General features: G+C 43.9%; 1 protein-coding gene across 1 annotated transcript in view; it reads right to left on the reverse strand.

Moving 5' to 3' along the window:
- ROR1 (receptor tyrosine kinase like orphan receptor 1) overlaps positions 1-26,346 on the reverse strand; it is a 209,599-nt gene that overhangs the window by 32,210 nt on the left and 151,043 nt on the right. Inside the window, exons 3-4 of the mRNA XM_054165545.1 lie at positions 19,723-20,010; positions 17,065-17,095 (exon numbers count right to left, since the gene is read on the reverse strand). Coding sequence (XP_054021520.1) covers positions 17,065-17,095; positions 19,723-20,010 — 319 coding nt within the window. The remainder of the gene's footprint in view (positions 1-17,064; positions 17,096-19,722; positions 20,011-26,346) is intronic.

The following is a 26,346-nucleotide window of genomic DNA, read 5'->3' on the forward strand; positions in this document are numbered from 1 at the left end:
GATGAGGACTTCACCACTGCCCTAGGCTTGACAACCCTTCTGGGGAGGAAACTGCTCCTCATGTCCAACCTAACCTTCCCCTGATGCAACCTGAGGCTGCTTCTTCTTGTCCTATCATGATTCCTACATGAAAAAGATGATTTGAAATTCCAGGCTTCTTTAAAAAAAATGCAGCAGCATTATTCCTAGGAATTCAGCCTTCCTAGGAATTATGCAAAAGTGGGAACCCAGCGTTCTTCTGTGCTGATGAGCAGTCTGGGTGTTGCTGTGTATTTATGAGCACCATACTCATACATCAGCTGGGGGTGGCTGGTAAGTCCAAACCCAGTTTAAGCAGTTAGTCTTCTTGAAATAGTTGGTCAAGTTTAACAACTGTGAAAACATTTAAAGTTCACATAACTTGCAGGTCTACCATAAATTCTGCTCCTGACAGACACACATAAATAGAAGCTCCACAGCTGGGAATAGCCAGTCTGCTTTAAAGGGTATCGTGAGTTATATTAAACTGAGACTGTCTTGTGAAAAAGATTGCTTTTGAGATAAGAAAGTCAGTCTTAAGACAACAAACATGAGGGAAAATATGCTTCAGTGAAAATGAAGATCTGTCCATCCATTCCCTAATGGTAACTGGATAAGGCATGGAGAGCTTGTTTGTTTTCTTTAGAAGCATTTTGCCTCTCTAGGTAGGTCTCACAGCCCAGTGTGAAGCAACCACACTTCTTGGGACTAAAATATTCATATTTAGGGCTAGGCATCCTTCTCAAGGCTGACCAAAGTATGCATATTTTGAATATTCATATAAAATATTCATTACCTATGAATATTTTGGTCAGCCTTGAGAAGGATACCTAGCCCTGATTTCTGGAAATCCTGAACTGAAGCAAGAGCTATGTAAAACCTGCAGCACTCTACTCAGAAATGTTTATTCCTAAAAACAATAAAGGCAGCCACTGCCTTTTCCTCCTGCTGCCCCAAAACAGTGAATATGTTGCAAGACATCTTCCTATTTTCTGTCAACATCATTAAAGGAATTATTAAGCAAATAATGACTTCCAATTTTTGTTGTTGTTCTTAATGTGTCCAGAGAAGGGCAACAAGGCTGGTGAGAGGCCTCAAGCACAAGTCCTACAAGGAGAGGCTGAGGGAGCTGGGGTTGTTTAGCCTGGAGAAGAGGAGGCTCAGGGGAGACCTTATTGCTCTCTACAACTACCTGAAGGGAGGTTGTAGCCAGGAGGGGGCTGGTATCTTCTCCCAGGCAACCAGCACCAGAACAAGAGGACACAGTCTCAAGCTGTGCCAGGGGTAGTTTAGGCTGGAGGTGAGGAGAAAGTTCTTCACTGAGAGAGTTGTTAGGCACTGGAATGGGCTGCCCAGGGAGGTAGTGGAGTCACCATCCCTGGAGGTGTTCAAGAGGGGATTTGACATGGCACTTGGTGCCATGGTTTAGTCATGAGGTCTGTGGCAATGGACTTGGTGATCTTTGAGGTCTCTTCCAACCTTGGTGATTCTGTGAAATATCTAATTTTTGCAAGTTCAACCAGCTGGAAAAGCTGCTTAAAGCATTTGTCTGAGCAACTCAAAAGTAAAGCCCAACTTGTTTGCAGTAGCTAGTAGGAAACATGTTAAGATAATGTCACTTTGCAGCTTGTTCACAGCCATTAATTGGTATTCAAGGTGAAGTGTCCACTTTCCTCCCCCAAGAACTAGCACTATGGTTCAAGTGGCAGAAGGAAACAGGAATCTTTCTTGATTTGTCCAGGTTTGCAAAATATGCAATTGTTAAAAAAAAACAAACCAACATTAAAAAATACATTTACCAACAAATAAAACTACCCTAAATTACTTTATTTAATTTCATTATTGCAGTCTGTCAGCAAAGGAGAACAGTAATTAGATCAAAACTTGCATGAGAAGCAATTATGCTAACTTGCCTCTGTGAATGGATCACAGATTTGTAAGGCATTTTACACTGTGATTATTTGAGTACTTCGATGTAAACTTTGTTCAAAGCACTCACAACAACAAGCTCTACCATTTCCCTGTAAGAAAGTGCAGCCATGTCTGGCAGATTTCCTACCTGCCTCCACATGGAGCAATGGGCTGGCCTGCTAAGTGACAGCAAATTTCAGCTGAAATTAATTGGTATTGATAAGGTTATATGCATGTTATGTATTACATTAATGCATTCCCTCACTGGAAAAATATTATTTAAGATAAAAGATCTGTTTCCAGAACCTTGTTTTAATAAAGTCTTTCCTGGCATGCTTTTGCATGTTGTACTTTATCAAATTGAAAAGCTGGGGTTTGTCTTTGAGTAGGTGAAATGCTGGTTCCTATCAATAGTAACTCTTATCATGGTCTGGTAATAGAAAACATGTCTTTTACAACTGCATAAAAAATTAGATGAGGATTAAGCCAAACATCACTTTAAAAGGCATGCACACATAGCATCCATGCAGCAAAGTGAGCTATGCACAGTGTGTGTGTGAGATGAGAATGAAAGGGAGCTCTGCTGTTTCTATACCGCTGCTCCTTTCATCCAGCCGAGCAACGTGATTTTGGCAAGAGCTCCACTGTCTATTTTGTCTCACAAAAATGCCTTATAAGCTGAGCATGGAGTAACATTCCTGTGTTATTCACACCAAGGAAAAAAAATGGAGCAGCTCCACAGAAATTTGTGGAGTTCCTCAGGGTTCATCCCCCATGCAGCTGAGATTGCTCTGAAACAGTTGCAGCTCCTGATGCCAACTATGGCCCCAAACCGCTCCCAACACAAAGCAACATTCTCCAGATCATTCCTTAACATTTATCACTACTAACCCAGTATTTTCTGTCGTTGTCTTTTGTTCCTTTCAAATCTGTGAAGATAGTACACTCACAGAAGACCAAATTCCCTCCTGCTACTTGTGTCTGGGTTAATTTGCATTCAAGGAGGAGGAAAAACTGACAACACCAAAGAGTAAATAAATGCTGAAATCTACTCCCGTTGAACAAGGACATTTTATAAACCAGCCTAGCTGCAGACAGTGAAGAAAACTTTTACTGTGCTTTCCATTTGAAGAGATTCTGCTATCATTCACATTTGTTTCTTACTAGATGAAAATGGTGTGATTGTCACCCATACTGCAGAGAAAATGCATTTCTTTATTTCCCACATAAATGCAACAAAACAGTTTCTATCCCAAAAGCAACTAAAGAAGACAGTGGACAGCACCTATGAAAACCAGATCTTTTAAAGACAGCCAAGAGGAGACAGTTTGCACCCAGGAATAGTATAAGACAATGTGTCCAAAACCTCTTCACGGCTGTTGACTTAGCCCTTGCATTGCCATTACTCAAACTCAAACACATTGTGGAAAGACCTAAGTGATTCCATGTCTGCCAGCCTTACACCATGCAAGACAAAACAGTGAATGGCTGAAATGAAACCCAAACAACACAGGGTAGAGTTGGTAACAGAGCTGGTGACAGTTCCCAGGAGTTTAAGAACAGGCTTTGGGGAAGTTGAGTTGTAATGATAACGTTTGTATATTTAGAGCTTATAAAGGCATCTGACTTGACACAGCACAAGCATGTTCACAAGCCAAAGACAGATGGAAGGAAAACATGAGGAAAAATGTTCCTGTGAGGGTGCTGGAGCCCTGGAGCAGGCTGTCCAGAGAGGTTGTAGAGTCTCATTCTCTGGAGCGTTTCCAAACCCAGCTGGCCATTGTGATGCTGGGCAAGCTGCTGTGGGTGCCCCTGCTTTAGAAGGTAAGTTGGACTGGATGATCTCCAGAGGTTCCTCCCAAATCTCACCATGCTGGGACTCTGTGAAAATCATCTGCCACTCCTTTTTTGTTTTCCAAGGATCCAGAATCACCAGATTTGGAACACAAAATGCCCAAGGGTACCACAGCCTGTGCAGTTCCCAGGATGTTTAGGGAGAGGACTGCAACACGTTGAAAACCTCCAAAGCTCAAAACTAGCTGTGAGGCTTGAATGGAGATCAGCTTGCTAAGTGCTCTTGGTGCTAATTGCCAGGCAGAAGAATGTCCCCATTCATCTAGGGCAAAATCAGGACTGAGAGAAAATGTATTTATTTAAAGTAAATTTACTGACACAAGAAATTTGCCTGGAAAACTACGTCAGGGTAACATTTGCCATTAATTTTTGCTTAGCAAGGCTCTTTGTTGGCTCAGGCATCAGTAACAGCATCCAGCTAATAACAGGTCAGATGATAACTGCTTTCCTTCCCCATTGAGGTAACCACACCTATTTTCCTGTTAACAAGATCGATAAACTTGACACATTCAGCCATCGATGATTAACTCCTTTTACAGTATTTGAAGTCACCCAGGGTTCCTGCTTTGAACAGCCAAAGCTGGAGGCTCATGTGTGGTTTTAATTAACAGGGTAAATAATGTAACACCTTATAATCTTCCTCCCTGCACTTAATGATTTTGTGATGAAGTAACACAAATTGTGAGCAAGTAGCTAACTACACGCAGGCGGGCCGTGCAGTGATGTTATCTTTAGAGGAAAACTCATTCTGAAGGTTTTACACCCTACTGGAGCAGTGAAAGCACCTTGGGTCAGTACAGATTTATTCTTATTTTTAATGTTTTGACTAGGCTGAATAAACACTTGCCCCAAGACTGAAACCACTGGCTCTCCTAAAGGCTGCGGAAGCCCGGGGTAAACTCCTAAGCTGAGCTTGGTGTGATTGACGTGTCCTTGCAACAAGGAGCCACACTGTTAGTTCAGGGTGAGGATTGTTCCCTCCAGCTTCACGTGGACTTTCACAGCCCCTTCATCACCAGGCTCTGGCTCACAACACTTCTGACACTGGCTGATTACAGTGTGGCTGCCAACAGCATTGGGTGGCCTTTTTAAATTGCTGAGTTTTAGGTAGTTCCATAAGAGAGAGCTGTTTGAGCATTTGGATGTCTGAAGCTTTCCTGTACCCATCCTCCCCTGACAGTGGAGAAACTTGCTCCAATCAGGCACACTGGGCCAGCCCAAGGGAGGTAGGACATTATTCAAGATGGAAGGAAAAATATCCCAGGGTCAGAGAAATCAGAAACACAGAATCATCTTGTTTGGAAGAGACCATTAAGAGTGCAACTGTTAACCCATTACAGTCAGGTCACCACTAAACCATGTCCCTCAGCACCACACCTAGACAGTTTTTCAATCCCTTCAGGGATGGGGACTCCATCATTGACCTGGGCAGCCTGTTCCAGGGCTTAACAGCCCTTTTAGGGAAGAAATTTTTCCTCACATCCAACCCAAACCTCCCCTTGTCCTCCTTCATGTCCTAATGCTTGTTACTTGGGACAGAAGAAGATCTAAAGATTTAGCAGATCTAAAGATTTAGAAGATCTAAAATTATGTGTGTGGGGGAGGCATTAAGGAAGAAGAATTTGCAGTTGCCCAGCTTCTGGCTGTGGCAGTGATGTGGAAGGACAAGCACTGGTCCAGCATACAGCACCAGGCCCCAGTCCTGGGGATGTCTCATTAGGTAAAAAACAAAGGCTCAGTGCTGAGTCCATCTGAAGATGGAGAAGCATGAAGCAGCCATGGAAAGCGGGGCAGGAAGAAGTGGGCTACACATGGCCAGAGATAACTTTTCATGTGGGTGAAAGAAAACCTAGGACAGGAAACAAATCCATCACACAGAAGCCACAGAAGCTGCCTCTCCCCATTCCAGTGCCCACACTTTGTTTGCAATACTGTCATTATTATTATGACTATTTTTTTGTTCTCTTGAATAATTCTTACCACAAGCCACTGGAGCTTTCACTACTCTAATGTTTCAAATGTTTCATCTTAATCCATTTTTCATCCCACTGGTAGTGAGGCTGGCAGCTAGCAGCTAAAACAAAAACCTGCTTGAAGTTGTGCCCAGAGTTGAGCCACCACATGGTGTTACAAACTGATGAAACTCTGACAGATCCCTCATGGCTCCTCCTTTTCTTGGTTCTCATCAACACAAACCGAAAAGAGCCAAAGAGGATTTGTTTAAGGAGTAACAACCACAGCAGGGCACCGAAGAACAAAATGAGAAAGAGACTGAGATTTGCCTGCTGAGGTTTTACTACCTGGTTATGCAGGATATCTTATGACAACCACAGAAACATTATAGGCCTTTAAATAGGATTTCCCTTATTATTAAAAACCTTATGGCACAGGGGAATCTCACTGTACCTTGGAGATGACTTCAGATATTAACTGGTTTCTGAAATATTTGGCTATTTCTTTATTTCACTCCTTCCACCCGACCAACTCCCTTGGCTGTGCAAACTGCCAGAAGCCCAGGAACGTGCTTGCAAGAGCATTTGACCACCAGAAGTGGCATGTTTTAAACTAAAACAAGACCATACAAAACTTCTCGAGACACTTAATGCATGTGACAGAAATCCAATTTTCTCCTTCACAAAAGCATAATAAACATGACCGAGTCATTCAACCTCCCTTGACTGTGCCAAGGGAGGTTCAGGTTGGGTATTAAGAAAAATTTCTTCACAGAAAGGGTCATCAAACGCTGGAACAGGCTGCCCAGGGAGGTGGTAGAGTCTCCATGCTTGGAGGTACTTAAAAAACGTGTGGATGTGGTGCTCAGGGGTGCAGTTTATGGTAGTGTTTCAGGAGTAGTCATGCGATTGTGATCTCTAGGTCGTGGTTGGACGCGATGATCTCAGAGGTCTCTCCCAACCTTGATAGTTCTACGGTTCCATGATTCAGTTTTCTGACTTAACTAAATTTAACTCACTCCATGACAATCAGAAACCATTTCATACCATGACACAGGCTGTACAATTAATTTTCCTTCTTTCATCCTACACCTAAAGACCTTTACCTCCACCTCCCCAGAAGTAACACCTGTAGACATTGGCCAACAGTGCCAAGGAGGCTACAGCCAGACAAGAGAAACTCAAGTAAGATATTCTCCTGCAATACCAAAGTCTTTACACTGACTTATTCTACCACAGAATGGTGGGCATGGAGGTCGAGGAGGTTGGTTTCTAGTATTTTAGCTTTTTATTGTTACTGAACTGCTTAAGACAGACCAGTAAAGCCCTTAAAATAGAATGAAAACCCCAAAAGCCTGGATCTAGGAGGGAGGAAGCTCAGGCACTGGAGTTACATCTAAAAGACACCCCATTCTCCCCAAAACAAGAGCACTCATCTCTATTATAGGAGCTCTCAGATGAAGAGCTATTGAAGAAGGTACTGTGCTGCAAATAGACACAAAGAAAACCACAGACCAATAACCTCTACCAGAGACTTTAAGACACCATGTCATCCAAGCACAACACAAATCAGATCTGATCCCATGTGAATCAGAGACACTCCACAACATCATTTTCCATTTGCCCTCTTTGAGGACAAGACATACATTCAGGGCAAGTCCTCTCCAAGGCACAGCAGCACAAAGACAGGCTCTGTTTAGCCAGTGCTGTAACCTGACCCTGTCCAGGAAGGGTGAAATTAATTGTAATATTGTCAGATCTTGCCTCACAGCCTTGGGGCTCAAAGAAATCCTTGTAAGTCATTTAAATTGCTCTTATGATTAGAGCTAAATGAGAAAAGTTTTGGGGGATGAAAATTCTCTCAGAGAGAAAACATCATCTTTTGAAAAGTGGAATGTTTCACAAAAACACAGTGGTTTGGACAAAATTGCTGCTGCGATCTTTTAAGCAGCTCCAGAAGGAATTTTGGGGTTGGCTTCAGAATATTTGTTCTCTGCAGTGACCACATGAAATATGGGAAAACCCAGGTTATATCTCTGCTCTGAAGCAGAGCCAACCTCTTCCTCCTCTCATGTGCATATATGCTGGGCAACATTTATTTTCTGAGGAAATTCATAGAAGCAAAGAAAGGACCACCAAGATCATCAAGTCCAACAATCTACCCACTACCACCATGACCACTAAACAATGCCCCCCAATGCCATGTCTACACATTTTTTTGAACACCTCCAGGTATAGTGATTCCACCACCTCCCTGGGCAGCCTGTTTGAATGCCTGACCACTCTTTCAGGAAAAAAATTTCCTAATATCCAATCTAAACCTCCCCTTGAGGCCACTTCCTCTTCTCTTGCAACTTTGGTGGGAGAAGAAACCAAACCCCACCTGGCTCCAACCTTCTTTGAGGGAGTTGTAGAGAAGCAGAAGGTCTCCCCTGAGGCTCCTTTGTTCCAAGCTGTACAACTCCAAGTCCCTAAGCTGCTCCTCACCAGACCTCTTCTCCAGACCCTTCACCAGCTTTGATGCCCTTTTCTGGACACACTCCAGCACCTCAATATCTCTCTTACACTGAGGTGCTCAAAACAGAACCCAGTACTTAAGCTGTGGCCTCCCCAGTGCTGAGCACAGGGGCAAACAGAGGGCAAAACATTTTACAACAACCCCTTCCCTACCAAAACTCCTCCTGCACCATCCACAGATGATTCCAACCAGCTCCCTGGTAAACATAATACCTTGAAGGCTGCAGGAGATGATCAGGGCAAGTAATGCAACTTCTCAGCCTTTCATGACTCTTTTTTCCCCTCCCTATCTGTTGCCAAACTGAAGAAAGTTCAAAGTGGTCCTGGCTTTGCTCCTTTTTAGGCAAATCAGGAAAATATGGAGTCTGTAGCTCTGGGTCAGATGAGAGGATTTCTGTAAGTGTCTGTATATAAACTGACCAGTGAGATCACCATAGAGAGAAAGGAAAATCCATCCTCTAGCTGCACTTTGCCTCCCCAGGTTCCTGCATGGGATTTGAAGTGTTCCTAGATCCATGGTGTTAAAATACGACAAGGTATCTGAGCCAAGCTTATAACAACAGCCTAAATTCACTTTCTCATTGCTCAGTAACTAAAGGATAGGGGGCAAGAGAAGGGAGCCAGACTCCTCTCAGTGGTGCCCAGTGACAGGACAAGTGCAAATGAACACAACCTGGAGCACAGGAGGTTCCAAGTAAAGACAAGGGAAAAATTCTTCACTTTGAGGGTGACAGTGTGCCCAGAAAGGCTGTGAAGTCTCCATCAGCATTCCAAATGCACCTGGATGTGTCCTTGTGTGATTTACTCTTCCCTGCTCTAGCAGGGAAATTTAACTAGATGGTCTTCAGAGGTCCCTTCCAACCCCTACTATTTTATGATTCTGTGACTTGAGCTCCAAAAAGATGCAACATTGCAGCTCATAAGCAGACAACCTAGCTTAAGGATGAGTGCTGGAGTCAAGGTTTCAACTTCCTTGGTCTCCTGAGGTCATGCTACAAATCCTATGTGCAAAGTCAGCAGTTACTGGCCATGCAACTGGGTGGTATTAAAGCCTTGAAGAAACAGAAGTCCAAATATTCTTCCAATACTAGCTCTAGCATTCCACAAAGGCCATATCTACACCAAAGATTTATTTGCAGACACAGTTGCTATGGGTGATCCTGTGCAGGGTGAAAACAACTCCAGCTCTTAAGAGCACATTGTCTTTTCCCTTGTATTATAAAAACACATTAGGCTCCCCATGGCCCAGTCATAATGTACTGATCTCCCTTCTCCCTCTCCACTTCAAAAAATATTGACATGAATGTGATTACTTTGTTTTCAGGTAATACAACCATGGCTCCATATTGTGTCATACCTGTCTTTTGTGCCACGTGAAGACAGAAGGGCTTTCTCTTTGTGCTACAGGCAGGTAAGAGCAGAATGCTTCAGCTAAAATTGGGAAAAGTATTTATCAGCTACCCTTTCAAAAGTGAAAAGCACTTTTTGAGGTCATTCTGTCTCCAAACTACAGGCCAGTTTCTCTTCTGTAGGCTTATTGCAGCACACACACACACACACACACACACACACAAATACCATTGAAGCCACCCTACCAGTAAGAGCTCTGTGGCAAAGAGCTTAGATTGTTGTGGCATTACTCACATGAAAACCAGTGGATGATACATGGCCACAGCAGACAAGAACAATAATTCAGTGGCACAGGTTTGGGTCTGTGTCTCCAGAGCTCCATTCTCATTCTGTTACAGGCTACACATACAGTAGCTTGGGCAAACCACCCCAGGGTGTCCAACCCAGACAAGGTGACCAGGGTGACTTTAGCTGCACCTGAAGGCGCAGTGTCAGTTAAGGCAACTGAAACAGACTTTTAATCTTAGGCTGGCACAGTTTCCCATGTGTGGTCTGGGAGATAAGAGGTGGTAAGGAGGCAAAGGATCCTGGAATTCTCAGATAATGGGTATATTTAGCTACCTAAGCACCTTGAGGTAGATAAAATGCACTAAAACACTCTCTATAACTAATTTATTTAATACAAGACACAAATATGGCTTCCTAAATCCTGTACTACGATTACTCAGAGGTTTTCATTCATTTTTGCTTGCTCAGGAAACTCCGAGAGCATGTCCCCTTCTACACCATACACCCTGGTGCCTTGGCAGTCAACTTATTGCTCATGATGCTACAGGAATGTCACAAAGAAAATCACAGCAGAATAATTAGAACAAAGGAAAAGGTGAGATGGTGGCACAGCAGATAAGTGTGCACCAGATGAAAGACCTAGTAAAGAGGACAAGTCCTGGAAACATTTCAGTTCCATGACTGGCATGTTCACAGCAGATAACCTGACTCTCAAAGCCTGGCCAGACTAATGGAGTATTATTTTCACTGGAGTGAAGTAATGCAGGAGAATGTACCATGGCTTCCGTCAGCAGCAGCCACTCAGGCTTCATCTTCAGACTGTGTGATTTTGTTGCAAAAAAATATTTATCTTGGTCCCCACACAGAATATCTCACTCCAGCTCTGTGCCACAGATCCTACGTGCCACAGGTACAAACTATTGTAGCAACACGCAGTGGGGATACCAAAGATCAAACCTTGTAGGACTTACCTTCAGTCCTCATTCAAAATTTCCATTGTCACAAAGCAACAGCCATAGCCAAAAACCATCTTACAGGACTGGAAACTAAACCTCTTCACAGAACCACATAAGATCCCATCTCAGGCATCTCCAGGTCTTTCAGCCTCTCCTAGCAAGAGAGATGCTCCAGTCCCCTCAGCATCTTTGTAACCCTCCAATAGTTCCTTGTCTTTCTTGAACTGGAAAACCCCAAACTGGACACAATACTCCAGATGTGACCTCACTAGGGCAGAGTAAAGGGGGTGGAGAACCTCCCTCAACCCACTGGACACACTCTTCCTAATGCACCCTAGGAGACACCATTGGCTTTCTTGGCAACCAGAGCACATTGCTAGCCAATGGTGAGTTTGTCCTCCCAGATCCCTCTCTGAAGAGCTGCTTTCCAGCAGGTCAACCCCTCACCTGTACTGGTGGAGGGGCTTATTCCTCCCCAGGTGCAGCACTTGCCCTTGTTGAACTTCATGAAGCTCCCTCTACTGAACTCTCCAGTCTGTCCAAGTCTCACTCAACTGCGAGTGTGTGCCAACTACTCCTCCCAGCTTTGTATCATCAGAAAACTTGCTGAGGGCACTGTTCCTTCATCCAGCTCACTGATGAAGATGCTGGACAAGACTGGACCCAGTATGGACCCCTGAGAAAAACCACAAGCTACAGACCCCCAACTAGACCCTGCACTGCTGATCCCAACCCTTCAAGTTCTGGTCATTTGGCCAGTTGTCAATCCGTCTCACTGTCCACTCATCTAACCCACAACTCCTAAGCTTCCTTATGGAGGATATTATGGGAGATACCATATCCTTCACTAAGATCCTGGCAGTCAGGTCTGGTGCCCAGCCTGGGTGTAGAAGCCCTGGGGTGCCAGATGCTGTGAGTAGGCAGCAGGCTGCAGCAGGGAAATTGGTGTCAGGAAGGTGCTGCAGCGGTTTTCTGGTGAATCTGCCTCTTTATTGGCTTTTTTTTTTTTTAATTCTATAAAATTGAGCTTGTATGGCCAAAAGGGGAAAATCTGTTGCTCTTTGAGATCCACAATCAAATACACAGTTGGCCACGTCTCCCCTGGATGCTGGCTAGTTTTTATGCATTTTCTCACTGAAGGAACCACGCTGACATCCAGCCACACAGAGCCACTGTATAAAAGATGTTTTACTAAAATACCCAGATGTGTTTAACTGGAAAAAAACAAAAACAAAACAAACCAAACAAACAAAACAAACCCTTAATCACTGAAAAAAAGAGGATGGGAGAATCCCGTGGGATTTGTGGTTTCTCAAGCCTGGCAAGCTATTTCTGGGAATCACAAACCCCATTTGATTTTATGAATCAAATGCCCCTTAAAATTACAGCCCTCTTCTCTCTCCTTTTCCTCCTCTCTTCTCCTCTCCTCATTCCCAGCAGTTAAATAAAGAACAAAACAATACCATATTTAGGTTATATATAGAGAAAAGACTCCATTAAGAATAAAAGGACTGTTTAAGAGCAATACTGACATAAGAACTATATATACTCTACTTGGGAGGTGCCAGTCCGTGGTATGCACATCCAGTCTGACTTACATTCATGCTGTTGTCTCTCTGCTGCACAGTAACCACTGTGCATCCCGGAACACTGATGAGCTAGACATTTTTCTCCTCTACAACCTAAAACACTGTGTCTTGCAAACTTACAGAATACTTATAAAAGGTACCATTCTTCTGATGCTTCTCCTATAATGAAGTCAAATATTTGGGTTGCTGAGTTACATATTTCAACTGTAGGTTAAACTTGTTGAAAATTCTTCACAACAGAATAAACCATAGAATCATAGGCTGGGTTGGAAAGGACCTTTGTGGTAGCTTCAGGCTATGCCTTTAAAATTTAGCTGCAGATTTTGAGCAGAAAAGTAGAAAAATATAAATAAATCAGTATTGGGTGTAAAAAGGAAAACAGAAGATTATTCTAAACAAATTCATTGGAGAAATGTCTGGGATAAGAGAAGCTGTATCATAACAATTCTTCACATTCCCATTTCCTTTTCTCTTCTCTTCTGATCTTGGCTGTTTGGTTTGCCCAGGAGAAGATAACATGCTTCTGGCTGGCCTTGGGATAAGTCTAACCCTCTAACCCACCACTTTTTCTCTCTCAACTCCTCTCTCTCTCTGTTGGGACAGGGGGCCTTGCGGGGGGCAGTGGAACGGCTTCCCGGGTCTTTTGGCCAGGGTTTTTTTCGTGTTGTTTGCTAATTGCAAATATCTGTATAGTATTGTAAATACTGTATATTTTGTACATATTCATTGCATTCCATTGTAGAGTGTAGTTTGTGCTTGTAAATACAGCTTCTAACTTAGTTGGTCTGGCTACCACAACCTTAAATATCCTCTAGTTCCAATCCCGCTGCAGAGGACACCTCATCCAACCTAGCCTTGAACACCTCCAGGGTCCCACAACCTCTCTGGGAAACCTGTTCCAGTGTCTCACCACCCTCACTGTAAAGAATTTGGGTTTGTACAAAGAAATTCAGGGAGGGGGGTTGTGTGTAAATAAATAATTTACACGATATACAGAGCCTTGCCCTGAACTCTTCCCAGTGGACAACACTCCAGCAGGGTTTGTTGAACTCTTTTGCAGACTGGATCATGCAAAATAGTGGTTTTATTTTCTTTCCTACTATATGTGGCAGGTTACAAATTGAGTGCAAGAGTTCTGCTTCTTCTTTAATTTCAGTGATTTGTGTCCAGGATTTCTCCTGGAGTGGGTGAAGTTGAGGGCAAGCCTAAGGCCATTGCTCCGGGCAGTGCAAACAATACAGAACGAGAAAAGAAGGACAATAATAAAGGAAAAGATTGGGCACAAAACCATTTTTTCCAGGTCAAAGCATCTCTATTGTTACATTAAATTCTCTTCTTTGAAGGTATTGTGCTCTGAGCTCAGCCCTTTGTGATCTCCATCTCTCTAACAACCACAGAGACCTGAGGTTAAGATACACACTTCCACATTCTTAAAGGTCCAAACCTTGCCATGGACGATGGATAATAACTGAGTTTCAAAGTGAACTATAGTATGGAAACCTCAAAAGCAATGTTAAAGTTATGACCTTTCTGAACATTTCTAGAAGTGATGGGTACAGCTGAAGGGACAAGAAATGGCCTCAAATTGCATCAGGGGATGATTAGGTTGGACATTAGAAGAATCGTCTTCACTGAAAGAGGTCTCAAACATTGAAACAGGCTCCCTAGGGAGGTGGTTGAATCCCCATCCCTGGAGATGATTAAAGACACAAAGATGTGGTGCTGAGGGACATGGTTTAGCCCCAGGCTTGATAGAGTTCAAGAATAGGTTGATTTCAAGTTGAAGTTCTCTTCCAACCAAAGAAATTCTATAATATCCAGGTGAGTACAAGATCCATACACACACACACAAATATCCACGCCCCAAACTTAGACTTTCAAGACCCATCTGGATGCATTCCTTGGTGACCTGTCCCAGGTGATTCTACTCTGGCAGAAGGCTTGGACTCAATGATTTCAGGAGGTCTCTTCCAACTCCTACCATTCCATGATTCTAAGACATGGGTTTAGTAGCAAAATGCTCCCTTTGATCTGGAACATGCTGCCCAGGGAAGTGGTGGAGTCACCGTCCCAGGAAGTGTTCAAGAAATGCGTGGACATGGCACTTCAGGACATGGTTTAATGACCATGGTGATGTTGGGTTGGTGGTGGGATTCAATGATCTTGGAGGTCTTTTCCAATCAAAACAATTCTATGATTCAACGATCTTTCTCAAACCATGCAACCAATTCAATCTGACTTTTTGTTCATACAATCCAGGGAAGAAAGAAGGGGCTAAAGTAGCTGATGGTGGCCTCTTGCACCAGAAGCCTGCAGGACTTGACTTATCTGCCAGAAGTGGCCCCTCCCCAGAGCCCTGTCTGTTGTGGAGGTGCCCTTGACACCATCTACTTTACGGAAAGTATTCCAGCCAGGTTCCTGGGCACACATCCGGATTGTGGGAAAAGGCACTGGCACTCTCCCCACAGCTCTCTGAGCTGCTTGTAGCTGCCGCTGTATCTGGAGCACCTTCCGGCTACACAGAAGATAAAATAATGATTTATTTATAAAGCAGGAGCCTGGCTTCTTGGCTTGTGGGGTTTTGTTTTAACAAAAGCAGCACGTTCAAGCTATGTCAGAACAGCAGAGCATGTTAATGGAATGTAACTCCATGGCCTTGCAGATAAGGCCTTTAAAGCTGACCTTTGCCAAACACAAGTGAGTTGAAGGAAGGATGTTCAGGTCAGTCAGAGCTTTACACACTTGGGTTCTTCATGTCCTTATCCTTCAGCTGGACTTTCCTTCATTTTCACTTCAGACTGCTTTGCAAAGCAAATTTTTACAGAAGGCACCCATTTAACTTCTTTATTTTTAAGCTGTCATTGGCTGTGCAGAAGAAAAGGCTCTAGGGAGACCTTCTAGTGGCCTTCCTGTGCCAGAAGGGGGTCTACAAGAAAGCTGGGGAGGGACTGTTTATGAAGGCTTGTAGCACTGGGACAAGGGACAATGGTTTGGAACTAGAGCAGGGTAGATTTAGGTTGGATATTAGGAAGTAGTTCTTCACTATGAGGGTGGTGGAACAGATTGCCCAAAGGCGTTCTGGAAGCTCCAACCCTGGGAGTGTTCAAGGCCAGGTTGGATGGGACCTTCACAACCTTATCTAGTAGGAGGCGTCCTTGTCCATGGCAAGGGAGTTGGAACTGGATGATGTTTAAAGTCTCGTTCAACCCAACTGATTCTATGATTTAACCAATGTAAAATCATATGTCCTGCAGGGGGGCAAAAGCAAACCCAAAACGTTGCCAGAAAGAAAAATGGAAAAATGTTCCCAAATCTATGTAGTTTTAAAGAAGAGAGGCAATCCTGAGCAGCCTGGACAGTGACATTCCAGCAGAGGTCTCTGCTTTCTGTGCTTACACTGCTCTCCTGTGTGTTTCTAACTACTAAAGGTGTGTTGCTTAACTTCAGCAATTTCAGAAACTCCAAATTGGGTGGAAGCAGACACAAAATACGCATCTTCTCAACTCATTCACTAACTCTCCAAACTGCTAACGAGCACAACAGCCCCCACTTCCCCCAGCACTATGAAGCTTTCCTCCTGAGAACACAGAACTTAAGTCCAAGCAACAAGCTCCCCTTCCAAAACCATCTCAGTAACTCCATGCCAGATGCTTTCAAAAGGGAAGACAAAACCACATTTTATGATGTTCCATTAGAGGGCATCCTAGCACGTCCTTTTGTGGGCAGATGCTTCCCTTGATTTATATCCTCTGCAATACTTTGTGAATGATCCTGCACTAAGGACAGTCAGGAACATTCACATCCCAAAGCTTCTGCATCCTTTGTATTGTATTAACAATTTTATGTTTTAGTTGGTACTTTGTTCGTCCTCTAACAGCGCAGCTTTCCCCACCAGCAAGATGTGAATTAGCTGGACACACCACCACAAAATTGATTTCAAGCGTCACAACAGTTGAAGCCACACTTGAAAATAATAAGGGACTACAAAAGGTGAGCAAGGTGATCATGTATCTTGAAAGGAGAGAGGATGATAAACATGCCTTCTGAAAAGCTACCAAAGAAAGAAGCTCCACTGTCAAGATACTGCACAGACCCAGTAGCAGGAGCCAAACCTGAGCTCCAGGATACAGGGAACTGTTGGAAAAATGGCTACTAATCCCACCCACATACTTTATCTTTAAAAACTCCATTTTAAGACAGTTTACTAATGCAGGTACAGATGGATATAGATACAGTTTATGACCATCAGTCCCCTTAAAATCAGTAAGAAGCCCACAGGTAGTAAAATTTACTTATAGTGATAAATATTTTCCCAGTTGGGTCATGAAACGTATGAAGATCAATTTCTACTTATACCTGTAGGTATACACCAAAATCAGTTCCAAGAACTGAAGGCACCAGAGGATCTCAAGGCAATCATATTGGAAATTAAGAAGTCTAGGGTAAGAAATAGGAGCTGACATGATAACATCTATCTACGAGACAGATAGTTCGGTTATAATAAATTACCACACTATCTGAATCAAAGCGGAATGCAAAAGTGCTGCTGTCAGGCAAGATGAAAAATGAACTTCTGACTGCTGAAATGCAAGATTAATGAATCAACAGAAGAGACATGAAACAACTTACGATGATCCTGGGCTCGCTGTTGGCGGGGGACCTGGAGAAATGACAGAAGGAAAACAGCGCGATGAGTTACGGCGAGGTAGCAAGCAGGAAGCTTTTGAAAAGCTTTTAAAAGATAAAAGTAACAGCCTGTCGTGTTGGATGTGGTTTATGGAGTTCAGCAGACGAGTCACAGTTAGTACCAAAGACAAGGCTCTATCCTGAAGATGAGGACAATGAACAGGTGACACATTCATCCTACATTTCAACTGTGTCTTGGGCCACCACAGAGAAGGTTAAAGCAAACCACAGGAGGCTTGTACAAAAGCATGTTGTAACTTTAACTGGGAGAAAACAGCCCCATTTCCCCCTATCAATCTTCATTACTTATCAGGGAATTCATCCTAGAGCTGATTAAGAGGCATCGATTGAATTTGCTCTGGCCTCAGCAGGCTCTGGCTGGGAAGGTTTTGTTGTTCCTGCCCTGGGTGTTTCCATTTTGGCAGCTACTGGAAGGGCTGAGCGGGCTGGAGCGTAGCACAGGCTGAGGAGTCAGCAGGAGATTTCAGGGCCGTTCACACTAATGAGTATTTCCTCCAGAAACCCAATTGTGAGATTCAATATTGCTCTGATCATTAATAAGAAAAATACTCCCTGATTTCCACAGGAGTGTCCTTAAAAGTATATTTCCCAGCGTTTCAGATCATAGAATAAACACAGAATGGCTTAGGCTGGGAGGGACCTTGGAGATCATCTACTCCAACCTCCCTGACAAGGGCAGTGACACCTCTCAACTAGACTCAGCTGCTCAAGGACTCATCCAGCCTGGCCTTGAACACCCCCAGGGAGGAGGCATCCACAGCCTCCCCGGGCAGCCTATTCCAGAGTCTCACCACCCTCACACTGGAGAACTTCTTCCTAAGGTCCAATCTAAACCTACTATCCCTCAGCTTCAAACCATTCCCCATTGTCCTGTCATTGGACACCCTTATGAAAAGTCTCTCTCCAGCCTTCCTGTAGGATCCTTTCAGGTGTTGGAAGGCAGCTATAAGATCCCTCTGAAGTCTTCTCTCCTTCAGGATGAACAACTCCAGCTCCCTCAGCCTATCTTCACAACAGAGGTGTTCCAGCCCTTGGATTATCTTTGTGGCCCTCCTCTGGACTCGCTCCAACAGCTCTGTGTCCTTCTTATGCTGGGGTCACCAGAAGGGGACACAGTATTCGAGGTGGGGTCTCACAAGAGCAGAGTCAAGGGGCAGAATCACCTCTCTTGACCTGCTGGCCACACTCCTCTTAATGCAGCCTAGGATTCAATTTGCCTTCTGGGCTACAAGCTAAAAGACAACTGCCTGATGAGAACATCTAGTGATTAATTTCTTGTTAGAATTTAGAAAATGTAGAAGATTTATGAAAAGAGGCTCTCAAACTCCTCACATACATCATTCATTGTGTCTTATTTGCCCAGTTCCTAAGAGGATTAACTAGGATTCTGTGTGAACATCTTCACCTCAGTGAATTATTTCCCCCTGAGGAGGTGAAGGAGAAGACACACAAAATGTGTTTCTTGTTTAGAATCCTCTCAGTCATAAGATCAGCTCTGAAGGCAATTATCCCAATATAAACTTTGAAGAAAAAGTGCTTATTTTACCTGAAAGATTTATATAGCTCATTAAAATGGCCCAAATCCATACTGCAAGCTGAAATTTCTCACTTACTCAAGACAAAGGAGGTCTCTGAGATACTTGAGAATTAAATATTTTTTCTCCTTTGTCTGAATCCACTCAGGTAGCAGATCAATGAACATCGCTATGCAGTGACCCTGTCCTTAACTCCTGCTTCCAGGAGGCTTTTATATAGTAAAAGCCACTGCTATGGCTGGGAACATGGGCATCTCCACTGAGCAAACAGGCAGAGAGGAAACGCTCCCATACTAGGGCTGCTCCCAGAAACAGGCTGAGTCAGGTTGTTTGATACTACTGTGGTGACATGAGCCAGCACCGTGCGCTCACAGCCCAGAAGCCAACCGAGTTCTGGGCTGATCCCCAGCCAGCGATGGCAGCAAGTGGAGGCAGGGGATTCTGCCCCTCTACTCTGTTCTGCTAAGACCCCATCTGCAGTGCTGGAGTCAGATCTAGAATCCTCAGTACAGCAGAGACATGGACCTGTCATAGCAGGGCCAGAGGAGGCCACAGCAATGATGGGAGGCCAGGCTGAGAGTTGGGAGTGTTCAGTTGTGGTTGGAGAAGAGAAGGCTCCAGGGAGATTTTCTGGTGGCCTGCCAGTACTCAGAGGGGCTGATCAGAAAGCTGGGGACAGGGCCTGCTGTGATAGGACAAGGGGTGATGGTTTGAACTCAAAGAAGGAGATTCAGACTGGAAAGAAGGAAGACATTTCTAATGCTGAGGGTGATGAGACCCTGGTCCAGGTTGCCCAGAGATGGGGAGATGCCCCATCTCTAGAGGCACTCCAGGTCAGGTTGTATGGGGCTCTGAGCAAACTGGTCCAGCTGCAGACATCCCTGCTGACTACTGGGAGCTTGAAGTAGATGACTTTTAAAGGTCCCTTGCAACCCAAACAGCTCTACATTCAACTACCTCAGCGTGTTAATTTTCAACAGATAAAGACAGCTTTCTCCAGAGCTCTGCCTAAAGAGTTTGACCATTTTCAAAGGACAGAACTCACCAAATTTGACAAAGAGCACACCAGTTGTAGAAACAGTCTTCCTGCCATTGGTGGCCACGCACTGAAAGTAGCCAGTGTCTGTGGTGTCGAGGTTCCTGATGCGCAGACGGGACCCATAGCTGGTGGCACGGAAGGAGATCCTCCGGGGCTCCTGGACAACCGGCGCGTCGTTCTTCAGCCAGCGCACCGTCGGAGGAGGATTGCCAGAGACCTTACAGTGCAGCTCTGCTGTCTGGCCAAGGGTGGTGGTGATGTTATTCATGGGTTCATCAAGTGTCAAGAAGTAATCTGTTATGGGAAAAAAACAAAAGAAATAGGGTGAATAAGGAATTCCATCTCAGAAAATGTCATTTTGAAGCAAACTTGTGCTTGGTTTGGAAAGGGAGACAAAGGAAGGGGTTATGAGGTTTAGGAGAACAGGCTGCCCAGGGAGGTTGTGGAGTCTCCTTTTCTGGAGACTTTCAAGACCCATCTGGATGCGTTCCTGTGCAACCTGTGCTAGATTCTATGGTCCTGCTCTGGTGGAAGGGTTGGACTCAATCTCTAGAGGTCCTTTCCAACCCCTGATATCCTGTGAGCCTGTGAACAGTGCTTGTTAATTGATGTTTCAGGGTAGGCAATGGGTCTCACATAGCTTTGCATGGTCATAAAAGGAACAAATCTCGGAATCATAGAATGGTTTGGGTTGGAAGGGCCTTAAAGATTATGCTGTTCCAATGCCTCTACCATAGGCAGGGACACCTTCCATTAAAACAGGTTGCTCAAAGGCCCCATCCAGCTTGGCCTTGAACACTTCCAGGAATGGGGCATCCACAGCTTTTCTGGGCAACCTGTTCCAGTGTCTCACCACCCTCAAGGGGAAGAATTTCTTCCTACTACTTAATCTAAATCTCCCCCCAAGATTTGAGATTTGTCATTCCACTGCACTACAGCAGTGCTGTATTTCTCGATAACTTCTCTTCCTTCATACACCCAAAGATTCCCTCCACTTTCTCAACAGCATCCTATTTGGCTCCACTCACACAGAAAAAGGAAGCAACACCACATCTCTTTTTTTCTTCTATTTTTCCTTTTTACTAACCAATGGGCATGAAAAAACATGTACCAGAAATCCAGCTGCTCAACTTGGTGCCCCTGCTTGTGCAGGTCTACCCTTGCTCATGTTAAGGACCCACAAAATACAGATGAATATATAAGAATATATAAAATTAATATCTCAGAAGTGAAGATCTCAGAGGCATTTTTAATTGATTTGCAGAGCAGTGTAGATTGTAGGTTGTCAATGACTCTGGAAGAATTAAATGCATAGAAGGATTAAGGATCGTATCTACGAGATGGAGATTCCTAACTCACTATTACCCTTGCTATGGCTAGTGAAGGTTTATCTTAAATCTGAAACAGGTCTCATGATCTATAGGTGAAGATCAAGAATTCTTTTGTTAAGGTAGGGAATGTTAAATCAAAATTTAGCACACTTAATCTCTTCTAATCTACCTGAGAGTATCGCCTTCTCCTGTCAAGTGCTGTTTCACTCTGCAGCACTCAGGAGAGGACTATTTCTGGTTAACTGTATTCAACATTTAATTAAATCCTTTAAAGGCAGGGAGCAAGATGGATTTGGGATGGGAGATGGAATACTCAGACTTTCATCTCCATGTCACAGGTTCAAGCCTAACAGTGGTCATTAGTAGCCAAACTCCATTATCACCTGCTGTCTGTCTCAGCAGGGTGGCCAAGGAATGAGAAATCCAGAGGCTATACTCAGCTCCCGAGCTCTCAGGTCAAGAAAAGCCTATCAGTAAGTAGATCTGTGCTGTGCTGCACCATCCTTAGGTACATCTGCTGTGAACTCCAGTAAGAAGCCTGCTTAAAAGTACAAGAAACATCTCCAGCATGAATAAAATCAGCGTAGCCAACTAACTTTCCTAATGAATCGACTTTAATTGTGTCTACAGCTACTCCCTTATGTTTTGTGTCTCTTGGTATCTCTTCCCTTTGTGCTGAATCAGTTTAACACCTAAGTTCTTACCCTGTGTTGGCACAGCTCTTCAGACAAGGTGTCCTTGGCCTCACTTGGTCCCAAGGAACTCCTGGGATACACGTTTAGCACAATATTTTGTCATGGACTGACTCGCCTTTAAACGTGCAGCTATGAAACTGTGTTAAACCAAGACTTTAACCTACGCTCCATGGATCTAATCCATCCAATCTGCACCTCTCCTATGAAGACAGGATGACAGACTTGGGGTTGTTCAGGCTGGAAAAGAGAAGGCTTCTGAGACCTTAGAGTGGCCTTCTAGTACTTGTAGAGGGGTACAAGGAAGCTGGGGAGGGACTCCTTGCAAAGGCTTATGGCAACAGCACATGAGGCAATGGTGACCTGGCAGTGCTGGATTAGCAATTGGATTTGATGATCTTGAAGGCCTTCTCCAACCTAAATGATCCAGTGATTTAGATTGGACATTGGGAAGAAGTTCTTTACTATGAGAGTGGTGGCACACTGCAACAGGTTGCCCAGAAAGGTGACTCTGCAGACATTCAAGTCAGGTTTGATGGGGCTCTGAGCAACCTGATCTAGGTGGAGATGTCCCTGCTTATTGAAGGGGGTTTGGGCTAGATGACCTTTAAAGGTCCCTTCCAATACAAACCATTCTATGATTATTAGGTAGGAAATCTGTGTATGGGACAACAAGATCAGAGATCCCAGCCCTCAGTGAAGGCAGACAATGGGGTCTGATGTCTTTTGGCAACGGGTCGGACTGTCCTTCCAGCTCTCCAGAATCATTCCTGCATGCTTCACTGCAAGGCTAGAAACATTTCTGAGTTGCTATCTTAATAACCTCACCAGGAAGCCTAAGCTCAGTCAGCACACGTATTCCTGGGTTCTCTCCACAATCTGGGTTTAATAAAGTCACACTAATAGCATGGAACTGGGTAACCACATTTAATTATCCAATGTAACATTTCCCTACCACAGTCATTTATCACTCCTGATAATGTTTCAAAACCTGGTTCAGACAGCTACAGTACAAGACAGTCAGCAAACAGCAGGGTCTTGGCTCTGTGATGATCTTGCTGACAAACACCACAGTACATATAATATTTTAAAGGTCTTATTATCCAGGAGAGGTCCTATTATACTCCACATAAAGGAGAAGGGATGTAGGGTAGGTTTCTAAAGGCTGGAGATTCTAAGTTATCAGCAGCAGCAGTAAATCAATGAGAAAGTATGGTTGCAGTTCAAGAGCTATGGTGCAACTACTCTACAGGCATAAAGACAAATCCTCTCAGAGGATTTCACAAACTCCTCTCAGAGTCAGGAGCTTCTGCCTCCTCTAAGCATTCTCCACCTTCCTCCAAGAACTACTACAGAGACACAAAACCAAAATGCATCTGCTAAATTCAGCTTAGCTCAGTCCTCATGCCCACAAATGTTGCATCCAAACCATAAATCAGATCAAGCAGATAATGTGAGATGAGATATAAACAGGTGGGGCCAGGATGCTGCATGGCCATGGTCTTAGTGCACACCATGTTTTACCATGTTTCATTTGACAAGTCTCTGTTGTCAAGAAGCTCCTCTGATCACAGAAGCCCAGAATGGTGGGGGTTGGAAGGGACCTCTGGAAATCATCCAGTCCAATGCCACTGCAGGGGCACCCAGAGTAGCTTGCCCAGGATCACAATGTCCAGCTGGGTTTGGAAGTTATCCAGAGGAGACTCCACAACCTCTCTGGCAGCCTGCTCCAGGGCTCCAGCACTCTCAAAATAAAGTTCCTCCTTATGTTTAGCTGGAACATCCTGTGTGTCTGTTGCCTCTTGTCCTATCACTGGACACCACAGAGAGAAGTCTGGCCCCATCTTCCTGACACCCTTTAGCAATTCAAAAGCATTAACGAGATCCCCTCTCAGGCTGCTCTTCTCCAGGCTCAACAGCCCCAGGGCTCTCAGCCTTTCCTCCTCACAGAGATGATCCAGGCCCTGCAGGATCTTTGTAGCTTCCACTCGACTCTCCCCAGTAGTTCCTTGATGCCAGAGGTGACTCCCTCTGACCTAAAGAGTAACTTCTTAGAAACACCATGACTCTTCTGTACAAATTACTGCACTTTTGAGAATTCACCCAACTAGTGGCACTGACCATTGGAAAGTTTGAGTTTTAATCCTGGCTCTGAGTAGTCTTGGGTGAATCACTTCAGTTGTGATTTTTAGAAGAGCCAAAGGGAAGTAGACACCCAAAGTCAATCGAAGCTCACATGGGATTTGTGCAACTAAGTCCTTTTCAAAACAGCCTTAAACCTTTTGGCTGGATCTCTCCAGCTGTAAAGTGAGGATAATAATCCCTCTTACATCATAGGGAGGCTGTTATGTACATTAATGAGATAATGCTCATAAAGCACTTTGAAGGTGAAAAGTGCTACACTGGGATCAGAGCTGTTGTGATATTTTAAGTGAAATCTCAGGGTTTCAAGGATGTAACAAAAGCTAGTTCGTATTTCAGAGTAGCACTCTATAAAACCCAGTTTGGAAACGTTTTCATTTAGAGAAGGAGGAGGAGAATGGCCTGAGAAAAGGGTTCTAAATAAAATTTAGCCCACCTATAATTTAATAATAGTCAAACTGATTTTTTTTTGATTTGTAAAAACAATTTACTGCTGGGCTTAGACCCTGAATGCCAAGTTTCAGCCCACAGAGATTTTTTTTCTTTAATGGCTGAGTTATAAACCCTTGAAAAATGCTGACAGCCCCTTTACTATAGCAGCACTAGCGGGTGCCCTATAATGAACTTTTAAATGACTTGAGATAATATCTGGAAAGCCAAGCCTGAAATATATTTCTGGGTTTGAGCCATTGCCAAGGCAAACACAACACATCATAAGTCATCTTCTTGATTCTAAGCACATAAATTGGAGACACTGCATATAAAATCCAAATATTAGGTATCCCTTCATGGCCAAACGTTTTGGCTGGTTTGATGTTACAGAATAGCAGCAGCTGTGCGAGGACGAAATGTGGCAAGAAAACCCTTTGTGTGTGTGTGTGTGTGTGCTCGCCTGTGTGTGTGTGTCTGTGTTTCCATAGCTCTGTCTTGACATTGTTAAATAGGAGCCTGCTCAGTCGTAATAAATCCTGAAGTATTCTACTACTTTTAAGTAGAACCCAGGTGGCTTTCAAAATAAAAGCTCGTCCTCTCTGGCCAAGGAATGTTAATCTCCTCTGTGACCACATGGTTACTCTGTCTTAAATTACCAAAGACACATCTTAGAGCAGTAACACCCTCTTTACTTGGAGGAGGATTTTGCTAGCCACAGAGAGACCTTTTTCCCCCCAAAGCACTGTGTGTGTTGTGTGGTTCTGGTTTCACTGGGTGTTTAAAGAGCAATGGGGATGCAGGATTAAACCCTGAAACACTGATTTTATGAGAAGAATTGTTGATTTGTTTATCCTTATCTTTATTCCCTTCTAGTCTTTCGGAATAGTTAAAGAAAAGCTAAAATTAAAGTCTCCATTCCAACCATCACAAGCCTGAGAACAGCTCTAATCCAGGTGCAAGAGAGTTTGGCGTACCAAGTTACTTAGAAACACAGAATCACAAAACTCCTCCACAGTAAGCAGGGATATCTTCAACTTCGTAGAATCATCATTTTGATAGGAAAAGACCTCTAGGACTGAGTCCAACCTTTGTCCTAACACCACCACAGCCACCAAAGCACATCCCATTTTAGATGTGTAACAACACACTTCTCTGAAAAGGAACATCTCCAGGGCTTTTCTCAAGGAAACCTACAGCTGTGGGGACACCGTTTCCAGCTGCTGGAGATCAAGTTTAATTCCAGATATGAAAGTTCAAACCTACATTGCAGCATGGAAAGCAACAACCTGACCTGACTAGAGTAAGGAAGCTGGGACACCAGTCTTGCAGGCTGCTTATTGCATTTATCTTTTGGCACCAAAACATTTAGCAGCTCCCTGGTTCTTTGTCACACATTGGCAAAGAGAAAGGCAGAAAGTGTCCTGGAGAGTGACTGCAAGATAGATGCATTTTAGTGATTGGTAATCTAAAAAGTTGATGATCTTTGTTGAAGAAAAGAGCCTGTGAGACACATCAGAGGGTCTGACAGAGTCTGATTTAAGACACTAGCCCAGAAAGATGCATTTTCATAAAATCATAGAATTGTTTCATCTGAAAAAGACCTTTAAGATCACTGATTCCAACCATGAACCCAGCACTACCAAGTCTGCTGCTAAACCATGTTCCTCAACACCACATCTAGACATCTTTTAAAGACCTCCAGGGATGATGATTCAACCACTTTATTTTCATTCATTTCAGAGCTTTGAATTAGCCCAGTCTGATGCTACACTTGGACGTGCCCTGTACTTGCATGTATTGACACCACCACTGAGCTCAGATTGTTGGATGTTTTCTACATGGAATTGTTCTCTTCAGAGAAAGTCAACAACGTGGACCCCCCCAGCCTGAAGATGCTGGAGTGGCATATTGAGTGTTCCATATGTTCCATCAACTTGAGTTTTAACCTGAAGAAGGAACCAGCAGGATTTTTGGCTGAAGTATGGCAATAGAGAGGGCACTTCTCAGTTGGATAAAGGATTAACCACTGATCG

The sequence above is a fragment of the Dryobates pubescens genome, chromosome 11, assembly GCF_014839835.1.
Source record: "Dryobates pubescens isolate bDryPub1 chromosome 11, bDryPub1.pri, whole genome shotgun sequence".
Taxonomy (NCBI): domain Eukaryota; kingdom Metazoa; phylum Chordata; class Aves; order Piciformes; family Picidae; genus Dryobates; species Dryobates pubescens.